Source organism: Colletotrichum abscissum, assembly GCF_030869225.1.
Source record: "Colletotrichum abscissum strain IMI 504890 chromosome Unknown Scaffold_45.1, whole genome shotgun sequence".
Classification (NCBI taxonomy): Eukaryota; Fungi; Ascomycota; class Sordariomycetes; order Glomerellales; family Glomerellaceae; genus Colletotrichum; species Colletotrichum abscissum.
The window spans coordinates 1-17,354 of NW_026850376.1; the positions used below are offsets into that span (position 1 = coordinate 1).

Sequence of the window (17,354 nt, forward strand, 5' to 3'; positions counted from 1 at the left end):
GACATCCCTTACATTGACACACGACAGTCCAGGGTTCGGAAGGAGGTTGAGGAAGTGTGGAACTTGCAGGACAATCTGGCTCTGCTGACGTTCCTTGAGACCGCGAGGCCGCGAGTGGTGCCCTATGGGGGGGGGGCGGATCTGAGCCAAAAAACCACACCTCCTCCGTCTGCCTTTTACCTCGCTGAGCCTGCTGATTGGATCTTTACGAGGAGGGAGGAAGGGTAACGAAGAGAAGCTTGATCGTGCTGGTTTCTTGGCCTTCATTAGCCGCTGGTCATTTTCGAAGATGAAGGTTCCGCTCTACGCGAGCTTCTCGGCTTGTATCAAAGGAGGCTTCTTTTCTCCTCACCCATAAACTACGTATTCCAATAATCCAAAAAGCTAGCTCGCGTGACTCTACTACAAAGAGGCTGTACGATGTTCCCGAGGCGCTTGAGCCTCATAATTCGTATACCTGAAAAAGATGGCACCGCTCGCCAGAAAGGCCTACGCCGCATGCATACGAGAAGCCCAAGGCGGAGGCTTGGCAGAGATCTAATCATATTATCTAACAACCGTGCTCTGCCTCACGAGTCCAAAGCTGCGGGAAACCTTCTTCAACCAAGGCTACCAAGGCTCTCAAGGCTTCCCTCACAATAAATTGAAATTAATATACGCCGACTCTTTGCCCAGAGAATCTGTTGGAGGATCCAAACAGATTTCGTTCCTGGGTAGTGAGAAGGCATGCCATAGTTGCTGGGATCAACGTTCGCTTGACAAATCCTCCGCGGCTTGGCTACCACGATGTCTCGCCTGCCAAGCTTCACGATCTTCTTACCAAGAGCTCGGGTGTGCAGCCGCCGCGCCTTGCGATGGATGCATGGATGGCACCCGCCCAAGGCTCTCAGCTTGGCTTCCTTCCTCTCTCCCCCTCTCCACCCTCTGTCTCTTACCACACTGGCACAATGCAAGATTGGCGAGGGAAGTGTGGCATGTATGTTGCGAGGCTATGTACTGCTCAACCTACCAGCCGTTTCGACCCTGTTCGCTTGGAGGTGGATGATGATGATGATGGAGCCCATTGACCTTTCAACTTGACGAGCTAGCTTCGCTACACCATCGACGGAACGAAAGTGGATTGCAAGATATGAGTCGAGAGTCCTCGGTCGACTCAGTCGAGACCTTTCGATGGTGCGAGTGTCTTGTGGTCCATCCTCAATGGACGCCCTCTTTTTTCCCACATCTGCCGGCATAACGCAGCGGGTTCAGCTCGCTGCCGCCGGACTGGGTCCATGTCATGCGCTTAAGCGCCTATCAGATTGGATTCATGGAAGCAAGCTGAAGTGCGAGGGAGCTTTCGCGTCATGACGCTGTCCGACGGACATTGTTCGTGATCAAACGACGAGGGGGCCCGCGGTTTGCGTAAGCTCGCGAGGATAAGACGGCACGCAAGCGAACACTCGCGGTGTGAGGAATTGCATGATGTTGGAAACCGTGGGGTTTTGGCAGCCGCACCACGACTGCATCCACAGCCTTGCCGCCCGTATCAAAATCCGATCACGGTTTTTGTGTCAAACCAGGCGGTTGCTGGTGCAATGGTGGTGCTCCGTCTGCGAGGCCTCTGGATTCGAGTTCCTCTCAGTCTCGGCTCTCTGGAGGTCCTGGCCCACATTCTCCTGTGTGAGCTTGTAAGTCAGACACGAACCCTGTTTCATCTTGGCCGTCGGCTTCAGTATCCACCACAAGGCACAGTGACCACCCCCATCCCATCCCATACCATCCCATCGGCGCCTCCTCTTTTTATCTTCCCTCTTCACCTGCTGTTGGCGGGTTGGGTTTGCGGCGTTTCAGCATCTCGGGCCCGGGCATCGAGAAAGAGAGAGAGAGAAGATACGCTGTGCCGAAATGGACACCCCGTTTCGTTTCCGCGCGCGCGCAACCACAAAACTGCCGACACACTAGCTTCCTACCCGCTCGATCCTATTTCCTCCCCGTCCCCTCCCCTTCCCCCCAAGGCTGCGGTTCGTACAGAGTGTGCTTGGCTCAGAGGCAGCAAAGGAAACTTTTCCTAATCTGCACATGTTGCCGATGAGCCGCTTGGGGACCCTTCTTCTCCTCGGCCATCAGTTTCGAGCATGTGCTGAGAGTGCAATCCCATCTCTGGATGATAGCTGTGGAGACGACGCTAGCTGTGTAGTGTGAGGGAACTTTCAGTCTCACAACGTGCTTTGAGGAACAACGCACGAGTGTGTCTTGGGCCATGTGCGGTATGGAGGTGCCAGATTGGAAGGTCAGGAGAGCAGATGAGCGACAGGACGAAGTAAGGGGAGTGGTTGACAGGAGCCGAGGCGATGGTAACTAGAAGGCCGTAATTGGCCGAGGCGTTTGTGGCATCCAACTTGTTAACAGCCACCACATGTTTTGATGTAGGAAGGTTGATGGCGGAATTTCCCGGCAGCCTTCACGGGATGATGAGGAAGGAAGAAAAACATCGGAGAGCATACGCCCACGTGAAGATGTTCGGGGATTGATGCTTTTAAGAAAGGAGACTGGATGGCCTTCGTCGCGTGCCTCCCTGCCAGTCCCGTCCCATTCTCCAGAATTCCTAAGTCCGACGGTTTCGGCGATGGCCTCGGAGAGAAGGAGAATAGTGGAGACACCGGGCCGCACGGGCACCTTGATGGTTCCGGGGGACGGTGGGCGTTGACCTCGAGACGAGGGCCCGGACTGCCGGATTGGGGGCAAAGGGGGAGGAATTGACCGGGACGTTCGGCCGGATGGAGTGCAGATTCGGGGCTCGGGAAGTGGTCGGGTATGGGGAACAAGTTCGGGCAGAACGACTCCATGCCACATAGCAACGCTAAAAAGCAGACCTAGGAACTCCTCAAGTCCGAGATAAGACGTGCTCTAGCTCGGGGCCCTTCGGAGAAACGGCATTTGGCGCTTGCGGGTACTAGTGCGATGGTCATTTTTTCGGGGGTGATGACATGGGCGTACTACTACCTTGGGTCGAGGTATCCCGAGGGGTTAAGGTAAGTTTACGGAACATGATAGCTCACTCACGAGCTTTGGATTTCTCGGGTGAAAGGATGGTATGCCATTGAACAGCATGTGCGCGAGAGGCTTCACAATATGGTACTACCGCTATAAACAAGTTGGAGATTTACATACTATGTAGTGGATGAGATCTGGCGCAGCGGAGCCTGGAGGTGGCTGGAGGCTGGTAAGGGTGGACGGGGAAGTGGAGTTTGGGGGGTCAAGCCCAGTTGGATTTTGCGAGATATTAGTGAGGGATGTGTGTAAGATAAAGGCATGATTGGGCACGATGCTCGACGGCGGGTAAAAAAGTCACGAAAAAAAAAGCGCGATATGGAGACATTTCCTGAGTCATCCTGGTCTGGGTTGCTATCGCGACATCAGCCAGGCGCAGTTGGTAAAGGTGCGACGGACCGAAAGTGCCCAGGTGCGGAAGGAGAATTCAATGACAAAACGCCGGGATTCGGCCGGGGCGTGGCCGGGGCTTCTTCTTTGGACCAAGGCCGCCGGCGGACAAGGCGCCGCGCAAGGGGAAAAAAAAACAGCAAGGCCAACCAAGATTGGCAAGGGAATAAAATAAAATAAAATAAAATAAAAAAATACAGAGACAACCAGGGGAAAAGGGCAAGAGACACCCCGAGGCCCACTTACGCCCACCTCGAAATGGCCCATACTGCGTATGTTCGTGACCCCCAAAGCTGAGGTGGAATAGGACCAAACACTGATAGGGCAAAAACAAGCGCTCCATTGGGAGCAGACTGCGGCTGCGCGGACCACGATACGGGGTTTAGTTGAATCCCCTGTATGCCCAGCACCAGGTAAGCATGTAAGCAGGTAAGCAGCTAACACTACACAGCAAGCGCAGCAAGGGACCTAAGGCAGCTGGGTCCCGGGACGGCCAAGACATTTTTTGGATCCAATGTCGGCAGCAAACACATTGCTTGCTCTTGGGAGTTGGAGTCGGAGTCTCGCGGTCGGTTTACTGTATTGCCGCAAACAGCCCACCCAATCACACACCGTCTCTCCCGTCCAAGCTTCCCATTCTTCCACCTCATCTTTTGGGCTGGCGGCGCCGCGGGCGGAGCGCGCTATCTCTGACCTCACGTCCTCACCCCCGTAGCACCTGAAATTTTCTGCAAGCTGCCAAAAAATACCGCCAGGTCGGGAGGGTCCAGCCGCCAGCCTGCAAATCTCTCTTCGTTGGCTGCGTCACACTTTTGCGATTCCCACCCCCAGTTCCTCTGTCCTGTCCTGTCCTGTCCTGTCCTACCAGCTTGTGCTGCCCGCGCATCCTTATCGTCTCCGAATTTCCTCCCTCCTCCGAACTCCTTCGTGACTTTTTTTTTCCTTTTTCCCTCTTCCCCTCCCTTCAACCAAGTGTCGCATCCTCTTGCCTCGCCATCAAGAACCATCTTTGGTTACCGGGGACCTTCCTCTCCATCACCAATTGAAGCAATGGCTTCCTCCGTCAGAGCCATGAGCTCCATTCGCGCAGCCCACCAGCTGCTCCCGAAAGCTCCGCGTGCTGCCAATGCCGGTCGCAGAACCCTCACAACCACCTCCAGACAATCTCTCAGAACCCTCACCGCGAGGCCGAGATCCGCCGCCCTTCCCCAGGTCGGAACCGTTGCGCGCCAGCTTACCAGAAACTACGCCGATGTCGCTCCCAAGAAGGCTGGCAAGGTCCGCAAGACCTTCAGATGGGCCTGGCGCTTGACCTACCTCTCTGCCCTCGGTCTCTTCGGCTACATTGGATATGTTGTCTACGATGACAGGCACCCCGAGGATCAGGTAGAGCTGGACCCTACCAAGAAGACGCTGGTCATTCTCGGTGAGTTCCTCACTCGACGGCCTGCGCCGCATTCATACACCCACTGCACATATCGCGCATACTGACAACTTGTAACAGGCACTGGCTGGGGATCCGTCTCTCTCTTGAAGAAGCTTGACACGGAGAACTACAACGTCGTCGTCATCTCGCCCAGAAACTACTTCCTCTTCACCCCTCTTCTGCCTTCCTGCACCACCGGTACCATTGAGCACCGCTCCATCATGGAGCCCATCCGAACCATCCTCCGTCACAAGAAGGCCGCCGTCAAGTTCTACGAAGCCGAGGCCAGCTCCGTCGACCCCGAGAGAAAGGTTGTCAAGATCCTGGATACGTCGGAGATCAAGGGCACCACCTCCGAGACTGAGGTCGCCTACGACCTGCTGGTCGTCGGTGTCGGAGCTGAGAATGCCACCTTTGGCATTCCCGGCGTGCGCGAGAACTCGTGCTTCTTGAAGGAGATTAACGACGCCCAGGCGATTCGCAAGAAGATCATGGACTGCGTCGAGACCGCCGCCTTCAAGGATCAGTCTGCCGAGGATGTCAGCCGTCTCATGCACATGGTTGTCGTCGGTGGTGGCCCCACTGGTGTCGAGTTCGCCGGTGAGCTTCAGGACTTCTTCGAGCAGGACATCAAGCGTCTGGTCCCCGAGATTGCCGACCGCTTCAAGGTTACCCTGATCGAGGCTCTCCCCAACGTCTTGCCCTCCTTCTCCAAGCAGCTGATTGAGTACACCGAGAAGACCTTTGAGGAGGAGAAGATTGACATCTTGACCAAGACCATGGTCAAGAAGGTCACCGACACCTACGTCCAGGCCGAGGGTACCGGCCCCGACGGAAAGAAGCAGACCCTCACCATTCCCTACGGTCTTCTCGTCTGGGCTACCGGTAACGCTGTCCGCCCCATCATCCGCGACCTCATCACCAAGATCCCCGCCCAGAAGGACTCTCGCCGCGGTCTGGCCGTCAACGAGTACCTCGTTGTTCAGGGCACCCGTGACATCTGGGCCATTGGCGACTGCGCTGTCGCTGGATACGCCCCGACTGCTCAGGTCGCCGCACAGGAGGGTAACTTCCTTGCCAAACTCTTCAACAACATGGCCAGAACCGAGACCCTCGAGGAACGCGTCCAGGAGCTCAGCGCCAACCTGAACCTCAAGCCCGGCAACGCTGCCGAGGTCGCCAAGGAGATCGAGGCTCACGAGCGCCAGCTCCGCCGCATTAAAGACATCAAGCCTTTCCACTACTCTCACCAGGGCAGCTTGGCCTACATTGGCAGCGAGAAGGCTGTCGCCGATGTTGCCTGGTGGAACGGAAACATTGCCAGTGGTGGTACTATGACCTACTTCTTCTGGCGCAGTGCCTACCTTTCCATGTGCTTCAGCAGTAAGTTCTATATCCCCCTGACGTAATTCTGCCTACTGTAGTCACATGCTAACGCTCTTGACCTTTTAGCTCGCAACCGTCTCCTCGTCGTCAATGACTGGCTCAAGTCCAAGGTCTTTGGTCGCGACATCTCAAGAGAATAAGCTTGGGTGGCTTTATTCTAGGCGTTTATGAATCATTTTCCTTGCCTTTGGCGCTGGGATAATTCTACTTCTTTGTGTTTCTGTTTCTCTTTTGTGTCCTGTAACCTTTTCTTCCGTCAGACCTCTGTTTGTTTTATTGGTGTCTTGAGCGAAACGATAGAATCGATCGGCTTTTAATGGCTGGGCGGGGAAACGATAGACTGGGTAGAAACTGGGACACCCGATTCAAGTCCCTCCTTCGAGAAGGGGGGGAATGAAAAACCAACAAACGCATACACGACTACCTACCATTACACCTGTAGGAATTTGTCCGATGCTGCTTTTCTTTGCCAATAACACCTGTACAATGTTCAAAAAACAACTACCGAGGGTCCTCGGCTTATCCTGCGCTCGAACGCGTGAGAGTTGAATAATGAGGAAATGTTACGATTAAGACACATACAACATGACATGACGGACGCATGGTTCACCTAGCTTGCGACATGTGATGTGATGTAGGCAGATGGATATCTGTACGGATACTCGTGGGATAGGGTAATGTTGTGCTGGACTAAGCGGCTGGCAGCGGGACGAGCCGAAGCTGCGCAAAAAGTTTCCGGATTGCTGGGAACGAATGCATCGCCCTGCGGGTGATCTCGGAAGACGGGGCACAAGACTCCATATCTCACCTGCATGACCGAGCTTGTTCGGGCTTCACCCTGATGGCATCTGCCGTCTACGTATGGCCTTTTTGTTAGATGGGAGATGCCGAGGCTTAATGAAATTCTGCTTCTGAACATATAGTCGTGACGTTTTGGAGGGACCTCGTTGATTGAGGATGAGGGCTTGGCTGGGCGTATACGAAGGTTGAGATGCGGTGACACCTGGCAAGTTTGAACATCCCTTGTTAGCTGGTGTCCACGAGGCTGCGGGACTAGGTAGGTGAGCGACTTGAGATCAGATGGAAGAAGATCGGTTGGCATGTGGGATTGCGGCGGGCATGGAGAAGGGCTTGTGACGGTTGAGTTCTTTCTTCTCCTGTGTCGACCCTTTCATCTGCTCATGGATGAACTGTGTTGTCGTTCGTCTTTTTACCGAGGAAGAAGACTCTTGAGCTGGAACTTCTTCATCTCAAGACCGATAGAGTTGGCTTCTCAGCCAGGGTTTACGTTACTGTTGTTGGAGGTCCGCTCGAAGCAACGAAAATGGCGGACGTGTAATGAAGAACGATAACGAGTGAGATATTCATCTATATCCCGAGTTCCTGCGGTGAAATTGTCTCGTTTGGTGTGGCTATAGACAACAGGATGCTGGATATTCTTTTCGTCGCTGAACTAATTTGGGAATTCCATGATTCTCTAGTAACCCCCTCAAAGAGTGACGGGGAAAGTCACACAAGAAACATGCTGACCCGAACGAGGAAGGGTAAGCACGGCAAGATGACTCATTCAAGCTAATGACATTGCGGAATTTATATTCAGACCTCTCTGGCACATATGAGATTAGTCAATGGAATCCTACTACTCATCACCCCGTGACGCACTTATTCCTCCAACGCAGTCTAAATAGGCGTCGCGGAGTGTCGCCGCTACAGGTTGACAATCCTTCCCAATGAGGAAACACTTCAAATCCTTGAATCCACTTCTGACAATAAACCGGGGCCTGATGTCCGCTCCTCTCCGCCGTCTCCTCGGGTCTAACCATGGTGAACGAGTCTCGTGGGGGACAGAATATTTAGCCGGCTACCGGTCTTCTAGGCACCTTCACCCTCAGATTCACCGAACATTACCCAGCTAGCCAATCAGCTCTCCGATGTGCGTTGCTCGCAGGCCCATCGAGTCTCCGGGCCTTCGGGCCGCCCGCCGTTTCGCAGTGTCCGAGTTTCCGGGGTTGGCGATTGTTCACCATGGCAGCGCTGGTGTTTGCTTCGTAACATTGCTAAAGTCACATAAAGTCGTACTAACTGAGTCCTGACTCTGGCTGCGAAATGTTCTCCGGGAAGACCTACCATCCCACTACCAGTAAAGGTACTCGGTAGCTGCCGAGCCAGCCCTGATTAGGATACAGAGCTTAGTGACGCAAGGTAGGTATCCGTGAGTCTGGAGTAACCCGCTTCGAGCTCGAGATCGTCCCACATCGCCCATGCAAGGAATGGCGTATTACATATTCCGTCCAAGGTAGACTAGGATCCCCATTCGTCATTCTTAGCTGTCAAACAAATTTAAACTCCTTTGAAGTTGCTTCCCATAAAACCCCGAGCCCACCTAACATTTTGCCTACCTGGACTACGGCTGAAATACAATTACAGAATTCTAATTGAAAGCTTTGATCAACTTCGAGTCGACAAGCTGCTCAAGGGTCTGGGACAGGACATTGAGTTGTTACCACCAGATACAACATGTCTGCTGAGTCGACCACGTTGACGGTCGGCCAGGAGATTCCGCTCCAGGAATTGACCTCGAAGGAAGGCAGCCTCCTAAATACCGAAGGTCATGTTCTAGGATCGAATACAGATGCGACGGGGGGTCTTCCGGCTCCGACGACAACAGCCGAAGTTGTGCAGAGATGGAATCACCCGAGGTCGAACCTCTTCAGAGTCCTATCTTGCTTCTTCAGTCTCCTCGTCTCCGGTGCGAACGATGCCGCCTACGGTGTAAGTCTCTCTCACCACTCCCATCAGAAACTCCAAGACTCGTACGTATAGCGACTGACCTCAGAAACAGGCTCTGATTCCCTACGTGCGTTTCCTCCCGTCCAAGCTAACTGTGATATCCCCAGTTTCACGCTGACTGACACCCCTGACCAGCTCGAAACCTACTACGGCCTCTCCTACGTCGTCGTCTCCCTCGTCTTCCTCTCTCCCTTCGTCGGCTACGTCCTCTCGGCCGCCCTTAACAACTACGTCCACCTGAAGCTCGGCCAGCGCGGCATCGCCGTCATCGCCTCCACGTGCCACATCGTCGCCTACATCATCATCTCCCAGCACCCGCCCTACCCGGCGCTGGTGGCCGCCTTCGTCGTCGCCGGCTTCGGTAACGGCCTGAGCGACGCCGGGTGGAACGCGTACATTGGCAACATGGCGAGGGCCAACGAGGTCCTCGGCTTCTTGCACGCGTTTTATGGCGTCGGCGGCGTGATTGCCCCGTTGATTGCTACGACTATGATCAACAAGGCGAACTTGGGTTGGTGGAACTTTTACTACTTCATGGTGAGTACCAGACACCTCTCACCCTCTACCCATTCTCTGCAACGAAGAGAGTATCTGGGTGTTTCACATTTTCTAACTCTACGACAACCTCCCCAGCTCGGCCTGGCCTCCATCGAGCTCGTCTGGTGCACAGCAGCCTTCTGGACGCAAACCGGCGCAGTCTACCGCGAGCTGGTAAGCCACTCCCGCAGCGACAACGCCGGAGGCGGCCTCCGCACCGCTCTCTTCAAACGCCCCCACGCCCGCGTCACCTGGCTCTGCGCCCTCTTCCTCCTCGCCTACGTCGGCACCGAAGTCTCCCTCGGCGGCTGGATCGTGCAGTTCATGATCCAAGTCCGCAAAGCCAACAACTTCGACTCGGGCATGACCTCGGTCGGCTTCTGGCTGGGCATCACCCTCGGCCGCGCGGTCCTCGGCTTCGTGACCCCCAGGCTGGGCGTCAAGCTCGCCGTGTCGGTCTACATCCCCGTCGCCATGGCGCTCGAGCTGGTGTTCTGGCTCGTGCCGCACTTTTACGTTTCTGCCGTGGCGGTCGCGCTTCAGGGGTTCTTCTTGGGTCCGTTTTTCCCGGCCGTTGTCGTCGCCGCGACGAAGCTGCTGCCGAGGCATCTTCATGTCAGCACCATTGGTTTTGCGGCGGCGTTTGGCGGTAGCGGGGCGGCGATCTTGCCATTTGCCGTCGGCGCGCTGGCGCAGGCGAAGGGTGTGCAGGTTTTGCAGCCGATCATCCTCGCCTTCTTGGGGATCATGCTCGTGTTGTGGCTGTGTCTGCCGAGGATTGGACATAAGCAGGAGTAGGGGGAGTGGGAAGAGATTAGGTGGAAAAGGAGACCAGGTATATCGTATGTATATGCGCAAAGTGTGGCCTTCTGAAAGAAACATTGCAACTCAAGTCTACCTCGGAATTTGGATGTCCAGATGTACTTTGCATCATATTTGGAGATTGAAGGTCTTCATACCACGGAAAACAAAAAATCGAATAGAATTTAAATCTGCTTGAGCGGTATTACTTGAGACCTTATTGGCGTAACAAGAAGAAGAAGAAGTGGTTATAACATGGGCCGTATGGCAAACCAGAGCTGGACAGGTTAACTTCGCGATAAACAAGTACGAATCACACGGTGAACTAGAAAGGCAGCTTGCGTTTTTACAAATGGATAGTAAGAAACACTTAACTACTAATCAAAATGCACTGCAAGACAGGAGGTTTATGTGAGTGGTTTGCCTGATTCGGTTCACTACAACCAAAGTTCATCTTCTTGGGATTTGCGTGCGCTGACTGAAGCCTGCTTGATTCTGGATGTGCAATGTCACCTTGGATCCATGTCCAGCCAAAAGAAACATTTCAGAATTGTCAGTTGGCCAGGATGCATGATTCACGTTGAAAGGAATATTGGCAATGCAGTATAAACGATTCAAGTGGGGTGGTATCATAAGAACTTAAGGTCAATTGAAGTGTAAAAAGTAGCGGCAGAGACATAGGAACAAAGGGAAGGAAAAGAAAATCGCAGCATTGAAAAGCTGGCATACGGAAAGTTTCATAAATGACCCGGACCCGAACAAAGCAAATAGGCCGGCCAGCGCCGGGAATGTCTCACTCCACCAGAAGCAAACGCATCCCAGAAAATTTGGGGCTCCTGCACTCCGGGATCGGCATCGTCGGCCCGCTCCGACTCGGAACCGTGTCGGGAAACCTGCACTGCACACTGCCAATCGCGAAACACCTCACACTTTTTTTTGTCCCAGACACAGCAGTGTTGTCGCCTTGTCTCACACGCCCCTCTCTAGAAACTACATCAGTTGAGTTCAACGTCGCCCAGAAGACTTCCCCGCGATCTTCTTCCCAACCACCTCTTTTCCGGTCCGACGGTTCAATTTCGCCCACCCGCACAGACGGCAGGAATAAGAGGGGTGAGATATCGACGATTCCCATTTGACAGCTGATAAGGAGGGAAAACCAAACCAACATCTACTCACAACTTTCTTACAAGCACGAGATATCCTCAACAAGAACAAAACGCAACAATTGGGACAAGATGGGTTCCCAACCAACAATAGATATGGATTTTGTAGCTCTTCCTAAAATCGAGGTATATTTTCAAGAGAACCCTTACGGATATGAGACCTATAGCTATGAACACCCTCATCTGACACCATCACAGCTCCACGCCCACTTGACGGGCAGCATAAGCCGTCGCACCCTCCACGACATCTGGGTCGTTAAGCACGAGGCGGGAGCAACGGACCTCGAGGACCCCCTCGTCGTGATGCCGGACGGCAAACACGACTACGACCTCACCACGTAAAGCCTGACCTCGCCTTTACCTCTCAAGAACCTCTGCTCCCTGGCTTGGATGACTAACAAACACACTCGGCACACAGCTTCTTCCCCCTCTTCTCATCCTACATCTACAATCTCATCACCGACGTCGACACCCTCCGCAAAGCAACCCTCTCCGTCCTGCAAGACTTCCAAGCAGACGGCGTAACCTACCTCGAACTCCGCACCACCCCGCGCTCCCTCCCCTCGCCTACCCCCCAGCCGCCGTCCGTCTACGTCGCCATCATTCTCTCCGCAATAGACGCTTTCGAGGCCTCTTCTAGGGATGACCCAAACGCCATGCGCACCCGCCTCATCCTCTCCGTCGACCGCCGCCACACCCCATCCCAAGCCCACGAAACAGTCCGCCTCGCAGCCTCCTTCCGCGACAGGGGCGTCGTCGGCGTGGACCTCTGCGGCGACCCGGCCGCCCGCGTTCACACTGGCCAGGACGATGACTCTGAAAACATCTCCATCTTCCGCCACGCCTTCGCCGAAGCCCGGACCCTCGGCCTCGGCATCACGATCCACTTTGGCGAGGCAGAGTGCTCCGGCCACCCGGCGGAGCTCGCCGAGATCCTGTCGTGGTCGCCGCGCCGGCTGGGCCACGTGATCCATCTCGGCGAGGACGTGAAGCGGGAAATCGCCAAGCGTGGCATCGGGCTCGAGCTGTGTCTCAGCTGCAACGTTCACGCGGGTATGGTGACGGGCGGGTTCGAGGGCCATCACTTCGGGGAGTGGTGGGGTGTGGAGGGGAGCTTGATATCTCTGGGCGTACGTTCCTTTTTCTCATGGTTCTTCTTCCTCCCTCTGAGGCCTCCAACTCCGTTTTTGAGAACCTTTTCGCGACGCTCATCTGTTGTTCAAAGGACAAGGCATGTTAGCTAACTCTCAAAATCAAACCAGACCGACGACGTTGGCGTCTTCGGCAGCCCGTTGTCCAACGAGTACAGGCTGGTAGCGGAGCACTTCAAGCTCTCCCGCGACGAAATCTGCGCCCTCGCCCGACGGGGCATAGAGACCATCTTTGCAGACGAGACCGAGAAAGAACGTCTCCGGCAAGTAATGTGGAAACCTGCCGTCACCACTACTGTAGCTGCTGCTCAACAATAAACAAGTGCCGTATCGCGTCGATGAACCGGGTAGACCGAGAAACGATCTAGCAAAGGGACCTGCAGACGTGTTAAAGGGCCATATCGAGATAGCGATTGTCGACAGCTTCGTCAACAAACAATTTCCTGGGATGGAAATTTCGGTCCAACCCGGCGTCTGTTAGAATACCCATATTCAACTTGTTTTTGTACCGGTCCTTGCACCGGACCGGTACAAGACCCCGAGGGCCGGACGTTCGCTTTCGAATTTCCGGATCGGGGTCGAGCGAGAGCCTTCGTAATGCTGCCCGCTATGCCTGCCTGAACGTCTTGCCGTGTACGAGCACGAAGTTTCCCGTAGGCTCCCCCGTGAGATGGAGAATGATTGGGCAGTTCGGCAAAGCGTTGACTTGGTTGCTTCTCAATAGCAGAGAGGTAGATCTTGTGTTTAATGAAGTTTCCCTCGGCTCAACCCCCCTCTCGAGTACTTTGTCTGCCATACGGGCGGGCGGCCGGGTAGGCAGGCCAATCGACTGCCCACCATGAGTTAGAATCGATGTGGCCGATTCGCATCAAAAGCAGCAATCTACGGAGGCCCGTCTTGATTAGCTTTGCTTTCGGCACCTTGCAACTTACCGAGTAACACTGTTCGTGGGGTCCCGTTTTGATACTCGGAGAAATCCGGCCGGACCGGGCCTGGGCCAGCCTGAATCTGAGTTGGTCCGGCTTCCGTTCATTCAGATTTGTGATTCTCCCATTGTGACCAGAAGAAAGATTCTAGCGAGAGATTTCGATCGTGCTATTGTCTGCTGCTTCGTAACAGACGTTCAACGCCTTTAGAAACGTACTGCACTTCACCAGTACTAGGAATGCGGCTGGCTATCCCAACAAGCTTTTGATGGTAGGAGATACGCTATGCTGAATTGAGGAATGACTCTACAAATAGCCTTACGAAACTCTAACAGTGGCTTCCGTTAAGTCTACCAATTCTACCGAGTCAATGCTTTCGAAGCACGATGCAGTAGTTTGCCATCGTGTTAAAGGCAGAGTCCGGAATCGTTGATACTGTATTACTGATAACCAGGTCTGTGCAGCAAGTAGGTGCTACAAGTAGGCAGACGCATGTAATGCCCAAGTCGAGACGGCGTCTTACATAATTGCCCAAGCGTGCAAGCTACGTTGGCATCCCTTGAACATGGAGGCGTGGGAGGCTGTCTTTGGGAAGCAAGATCTGTTAGATGGTTCCCGCTAGACCGCACGAGCGTTTGCCAGCAGCAAGGACGTGCCAAGCTGCCAGGAGGGTCCTCCTCCTCGCCCTGTGCTGTTGAGGAGAGGGAAGCAAGCATACCGCCCAAGTCGTAGGGCTAAGAAACGGCAAAATGTCTCGTCTGCTGCAGCCTCGAGGCTTGGTGGTGGTCCTGCTTGTCAAGTGTGCCACACTTTGGCCCTCACTGCCTCGGCCCTATGGAGAGTGGCAGAAGTATGGGTGGCATTTTGTTGTCCAACATCGTCGTACTGGGCCCGCGCACTCCGCGGACTGCCTTACAGGAGTACACTCCGGAGGCAGATTTGCGAATTGTGAGTAATAAACCGTGGCACGATCTTTATTCGTCTTAACATTTCGTTGAGACGACACACAGACCTCGTCGATTTCCTGGATCATCGACGGGAGCCAGACGAGATCCGTCATGCCACCCGTAGGAAAGGTGATCCCGGCGTCGAAATGTGAAACGGCTAAACATGGAGCCAGAAGTACAAGAAAGCATCTTTCAAAAGGCTGCGACCTTCGGATAGGTAGCTCAGAGCATTGGGGTTATCACGGGGCGAGGATCCGTACCAACGTTCAATGCAAGTGTGAAAGAGACAAAGGGGGAATGGCAGTGACTAGAAGCGTGTAGCAAGCGGATTCTATCCGTGATCTCGGGTGGAATAGGAGCCCGTGCGTCTCCCGCCTAGCGGAGAAGACTGATCGGCGGCCGTCGAAGATATCAAAGGTGCCGATAAGGATACTTACGACGACATGTCCTGACTCTGGGCAATGTACTCCGTTCTATAATCTTGTGTGAATGACCAACTGGTCCGTCATCAAGTAGGTTTGCGGAGATACACGAATTCCTGCGGAATCTATATTGAGCCCTCGCCGAGCTGGAACGGGAGCGAGGCAGTGAATCTGCTTGTCGGTGACGTTGACTGCGACACATCTGTCAAAGCTTCGACCTGGGCAAAATCGAACAATTGGCTGTCAGATCCAGTCTCTTTCGATCCATCTTGTAACATGCTTCGCGAATCAGATGAGCTGCCATCATGCGCCATTGTGCTTCGATGGAGGCCTTACCAACCCAAATTCGGTATGGGGTCGAACTTGGACTGCCGATGTACCGCACAGTGCGAGCGAGATTGAGGGTTGCTTTCTGATATTCGACATCGTCTGGCGTCAGCAGAGGTATGTAGTTGTATTTAGCGTGTAAGCTAGGTACGCCATACCTGTTATGCGCCTGGCCAGTCCTGTTCACCAGGAGAGCGTATCCGGGCGGCAAAATGACATCGCCGGCGGATATGACACTGCCGTAATTCGCCTAATCAGACGATTTGTCGGTGGCACTATAAGAGGCTCTTTAGATGCTGGGGCTGACGGGCTCCAGTCTCTCGACATGAAGGAAATATATAGCTGAAGCCTAAACCGCCTAAGGTGGCACAAAAACAACACGACATTCCACAAGGTTACTCTTAGGCTAGTGAGAGGTGGCGCAAGGTTGAAGCAGAACACGGGTACCAACAGCGATGGGCGCCCATACCAAACACAAGGATAGGAGCGTCGACTTACAGAAGTCTCAAGGGATAGCTGTTGAACACCAAAAAAAAAAGAAAAAAGAAAAAAGAAGGAGATGCGTGGTTTCGTGCTCTCTACATAGCAAGCGACGATGTATGAGTGTCGAGTATATATGTAGGCTCATCGATTTGGTTTGATGCCTTTTTGCTCTTCAGAGGAGACATGAGACGCGATTTGGCACTGCCTGTACTTTCCCGAAAAGTACCGACAGTTGGCTATTCCGCGCCTGATATGGGGGCGCAGGATTCGGCAATGATGTTAGACGACGCAAGGGTAAAAGAAGTCAGAGTTGGGTGTCCGTCTGGAATCGTACGTATACCGTCGCCGCGACTAAAGTGCAAACGGCATCATCTACTAATCATGTGTTCCGTCTGCAAAGTAAAAAAGTGGCAGTGGGGGCGGCATGCTTGAAGTGTGTATGCTGACATCGGTTTGATGGTTTTGATATCGGCATGCTTGCTTCGCTCATATACGATCATCGACATGGACCAATACAGTGAGTAAAGGCGAGGCATTCTCTTCCTCTGACCTCAAAAAGAAGCAACGCCGGAAGCTTGGGGCTAGTGATGGCACCGGCTGGCTTGAGAGCGAGAGCTTGGGCCGCCCACCCTACTGGAACCACCGGAAGATGACCCTGACGGGTGATGGGAAAGCTTCGTTGCGGATACATCCTCAAAGCTTCGACAACGAGAGGAAAGGGCCGTTGTCAATACAAGGCGGCACTGGGGTCGGCGATGCGGCGACAGATCTACCGAAGCGTCAGGCCGTGATCTGTAATGGTTACGACAAGGTCTGACTTGAGATGAGATCGAGCGATTGGGACGACGGCAAAACTGGTGATGTCGGAAAAGCAAAACAGCCAGAAGGGAGCGAGCTTAGCTTGCTGGGCTGCTGTGTAACAAGGGGAATAGATGGGTGGTTCACCCAATCATCCGAGGGCCCCGGTTGACTGACGATGACGGCTCCCACCCGCGCAGCGACCCGGCAAGGAAGTGATTGGTCTTCTTGTCTAGGTATGCCTTTTGCCCAATTCGTGATTGTCGCCACCTGACATCTGGGGATTTCTCGAACAAACGTTTGAGTTAGATCTGCACTTGGACCAAGGGCTCGTCACCATCGTTGTTCTGGCCCTGATCCTCGTTCCAGCCCTAGGTAGTCCCTCCAACTGGAAAGGTATACCGGTAAAGAGTTGAAGACTGTGTTGATGGCTGTAGCTACCTTTCTGGAGGATAAGGTTTTCGGATGGTTCGCCGAAAACTTTGCCAACGTCCAGCAGACTCGGTGTGCTCAAGTCGCATGTTGCCCGTCCTATTTAGGTTTCGAGTTCTGCCATCGATTTCCTTGCTGAACCCTAATGCTGCTGGGCATTTCTGGCTACGTTGAGCTGGCAACCGCTGATCGCTTCCAGAGCGAGGCCTAAGCCTTTCGAGCAAGCATCGTGGATGGTATCTGTCAGGTTCAAACAAAAGAGCAATACGGTTCAGCTACTAGCGACGAGAGGCGAGGGGTAGATGTTCGTAGTCGGAATGGTTCTATTTGGCGAGCGCTGCC

General features: G+C 53.9%; 5 protein-coding genes across 5 annotated transcripts; all 5 read left to right on the plus strand.

Moving 5' to 3' along the window:
• Positions 1-2,061: 2,061 nt before the first annotated feature.
• Positions 2,062-2,344, plus strand: CABS01_13419 (uncharacterized protein; the record flags this gene model as incomplete). Its single annotated transcript, XM_060546762.1, has 2 exons — positions 2,062-2,171; positions 2,227-2,344. 2 exons carry the CDS (start codon positions 2,062-2,064, stop codon positions 2,342-2,344), a joined length of 228 nt encoding a protein of 75 aa, XP_060394822.1.
• A 2,129-nt stretch (positions 2,345-4,473) lies between these two features.
• CABS01_13420 (uncharacterized protein) lies at positions 4,474-6,375 on the plus strand (the record flags this gene model as incomplete). The annotated part of the gene is made up of 3 exons (XM_060546763.1): positions 4,474-4,849; positions 4,928-6,232; positions 6,302-6,375. The coding sequence occupies 3 exons, from the start codon at positions 4,474-4,476 to the stop codon at positions 6,373-6,375; spliced, it is 1,755 nt and encodes a 584-aa protein (XP_060394823.1).
• Positions 6,376-8,752: 2,377 nt separating this feature from the next.
• Positions 8,753-10,360, plus strand: CABS01_13421 (MFS transporter; the record flags this gene model as incomplete). The annotated part of the gene is made up of 4 exons (XM_060546764.1): positions 8,753-9,007; positions 9,078-9,092; positions 9,161-9,562; positions 9,659-10,360. 4 exons carry the CDS (start codon positions 8,753-8,755, stop codon positions 10,358-10,360), a joined length of 1,374 nt encoding a protein of 457 aa, XP_060394824.1.
• A 1,238-nt stretch (positions 10,361-11,598) lies between these two features.
• On the plus strand, positions 11,599-12,995 carry CABS01_13422 (adenosine deaminase; the record flags this gene model as incomplete). The annotated part of the gene is made up of 4 exons (XM_060546765.1): positions 11,599-11,652; positions 11,725-11,864; positions 11,945-12,656; positions 12,789-12,995. The coding sequence occupies 4 exons, from the start codon at positions 11,599-11,601 to the stop codon at positions 12,993-12,995; spliced, it is 1,113 nt and encodes a 370-aa protein (XP_060394825.1).
• Positions 12,996-14,455: 1,460 nt separating this feature from the next.
• CABS01_13423 (uncharacterized protein) lies at positions 14,456-16,599 on the plus strand (the record flags this gene model as incomplete). Its single annotated transcript, XM_060546766.1, has 2 exons — positions 14,456-14,551; positions 16,342-16,599. 2 exons carry the CDS (start codon positions 14,456-14,458, stop codon positions 16,597-16,599), a joined length of 354 nt encoding a protein of 117 aa, XP_060394826.1.
• Positions 16,600-17,354: the final 755 nt, after the last annotated feature.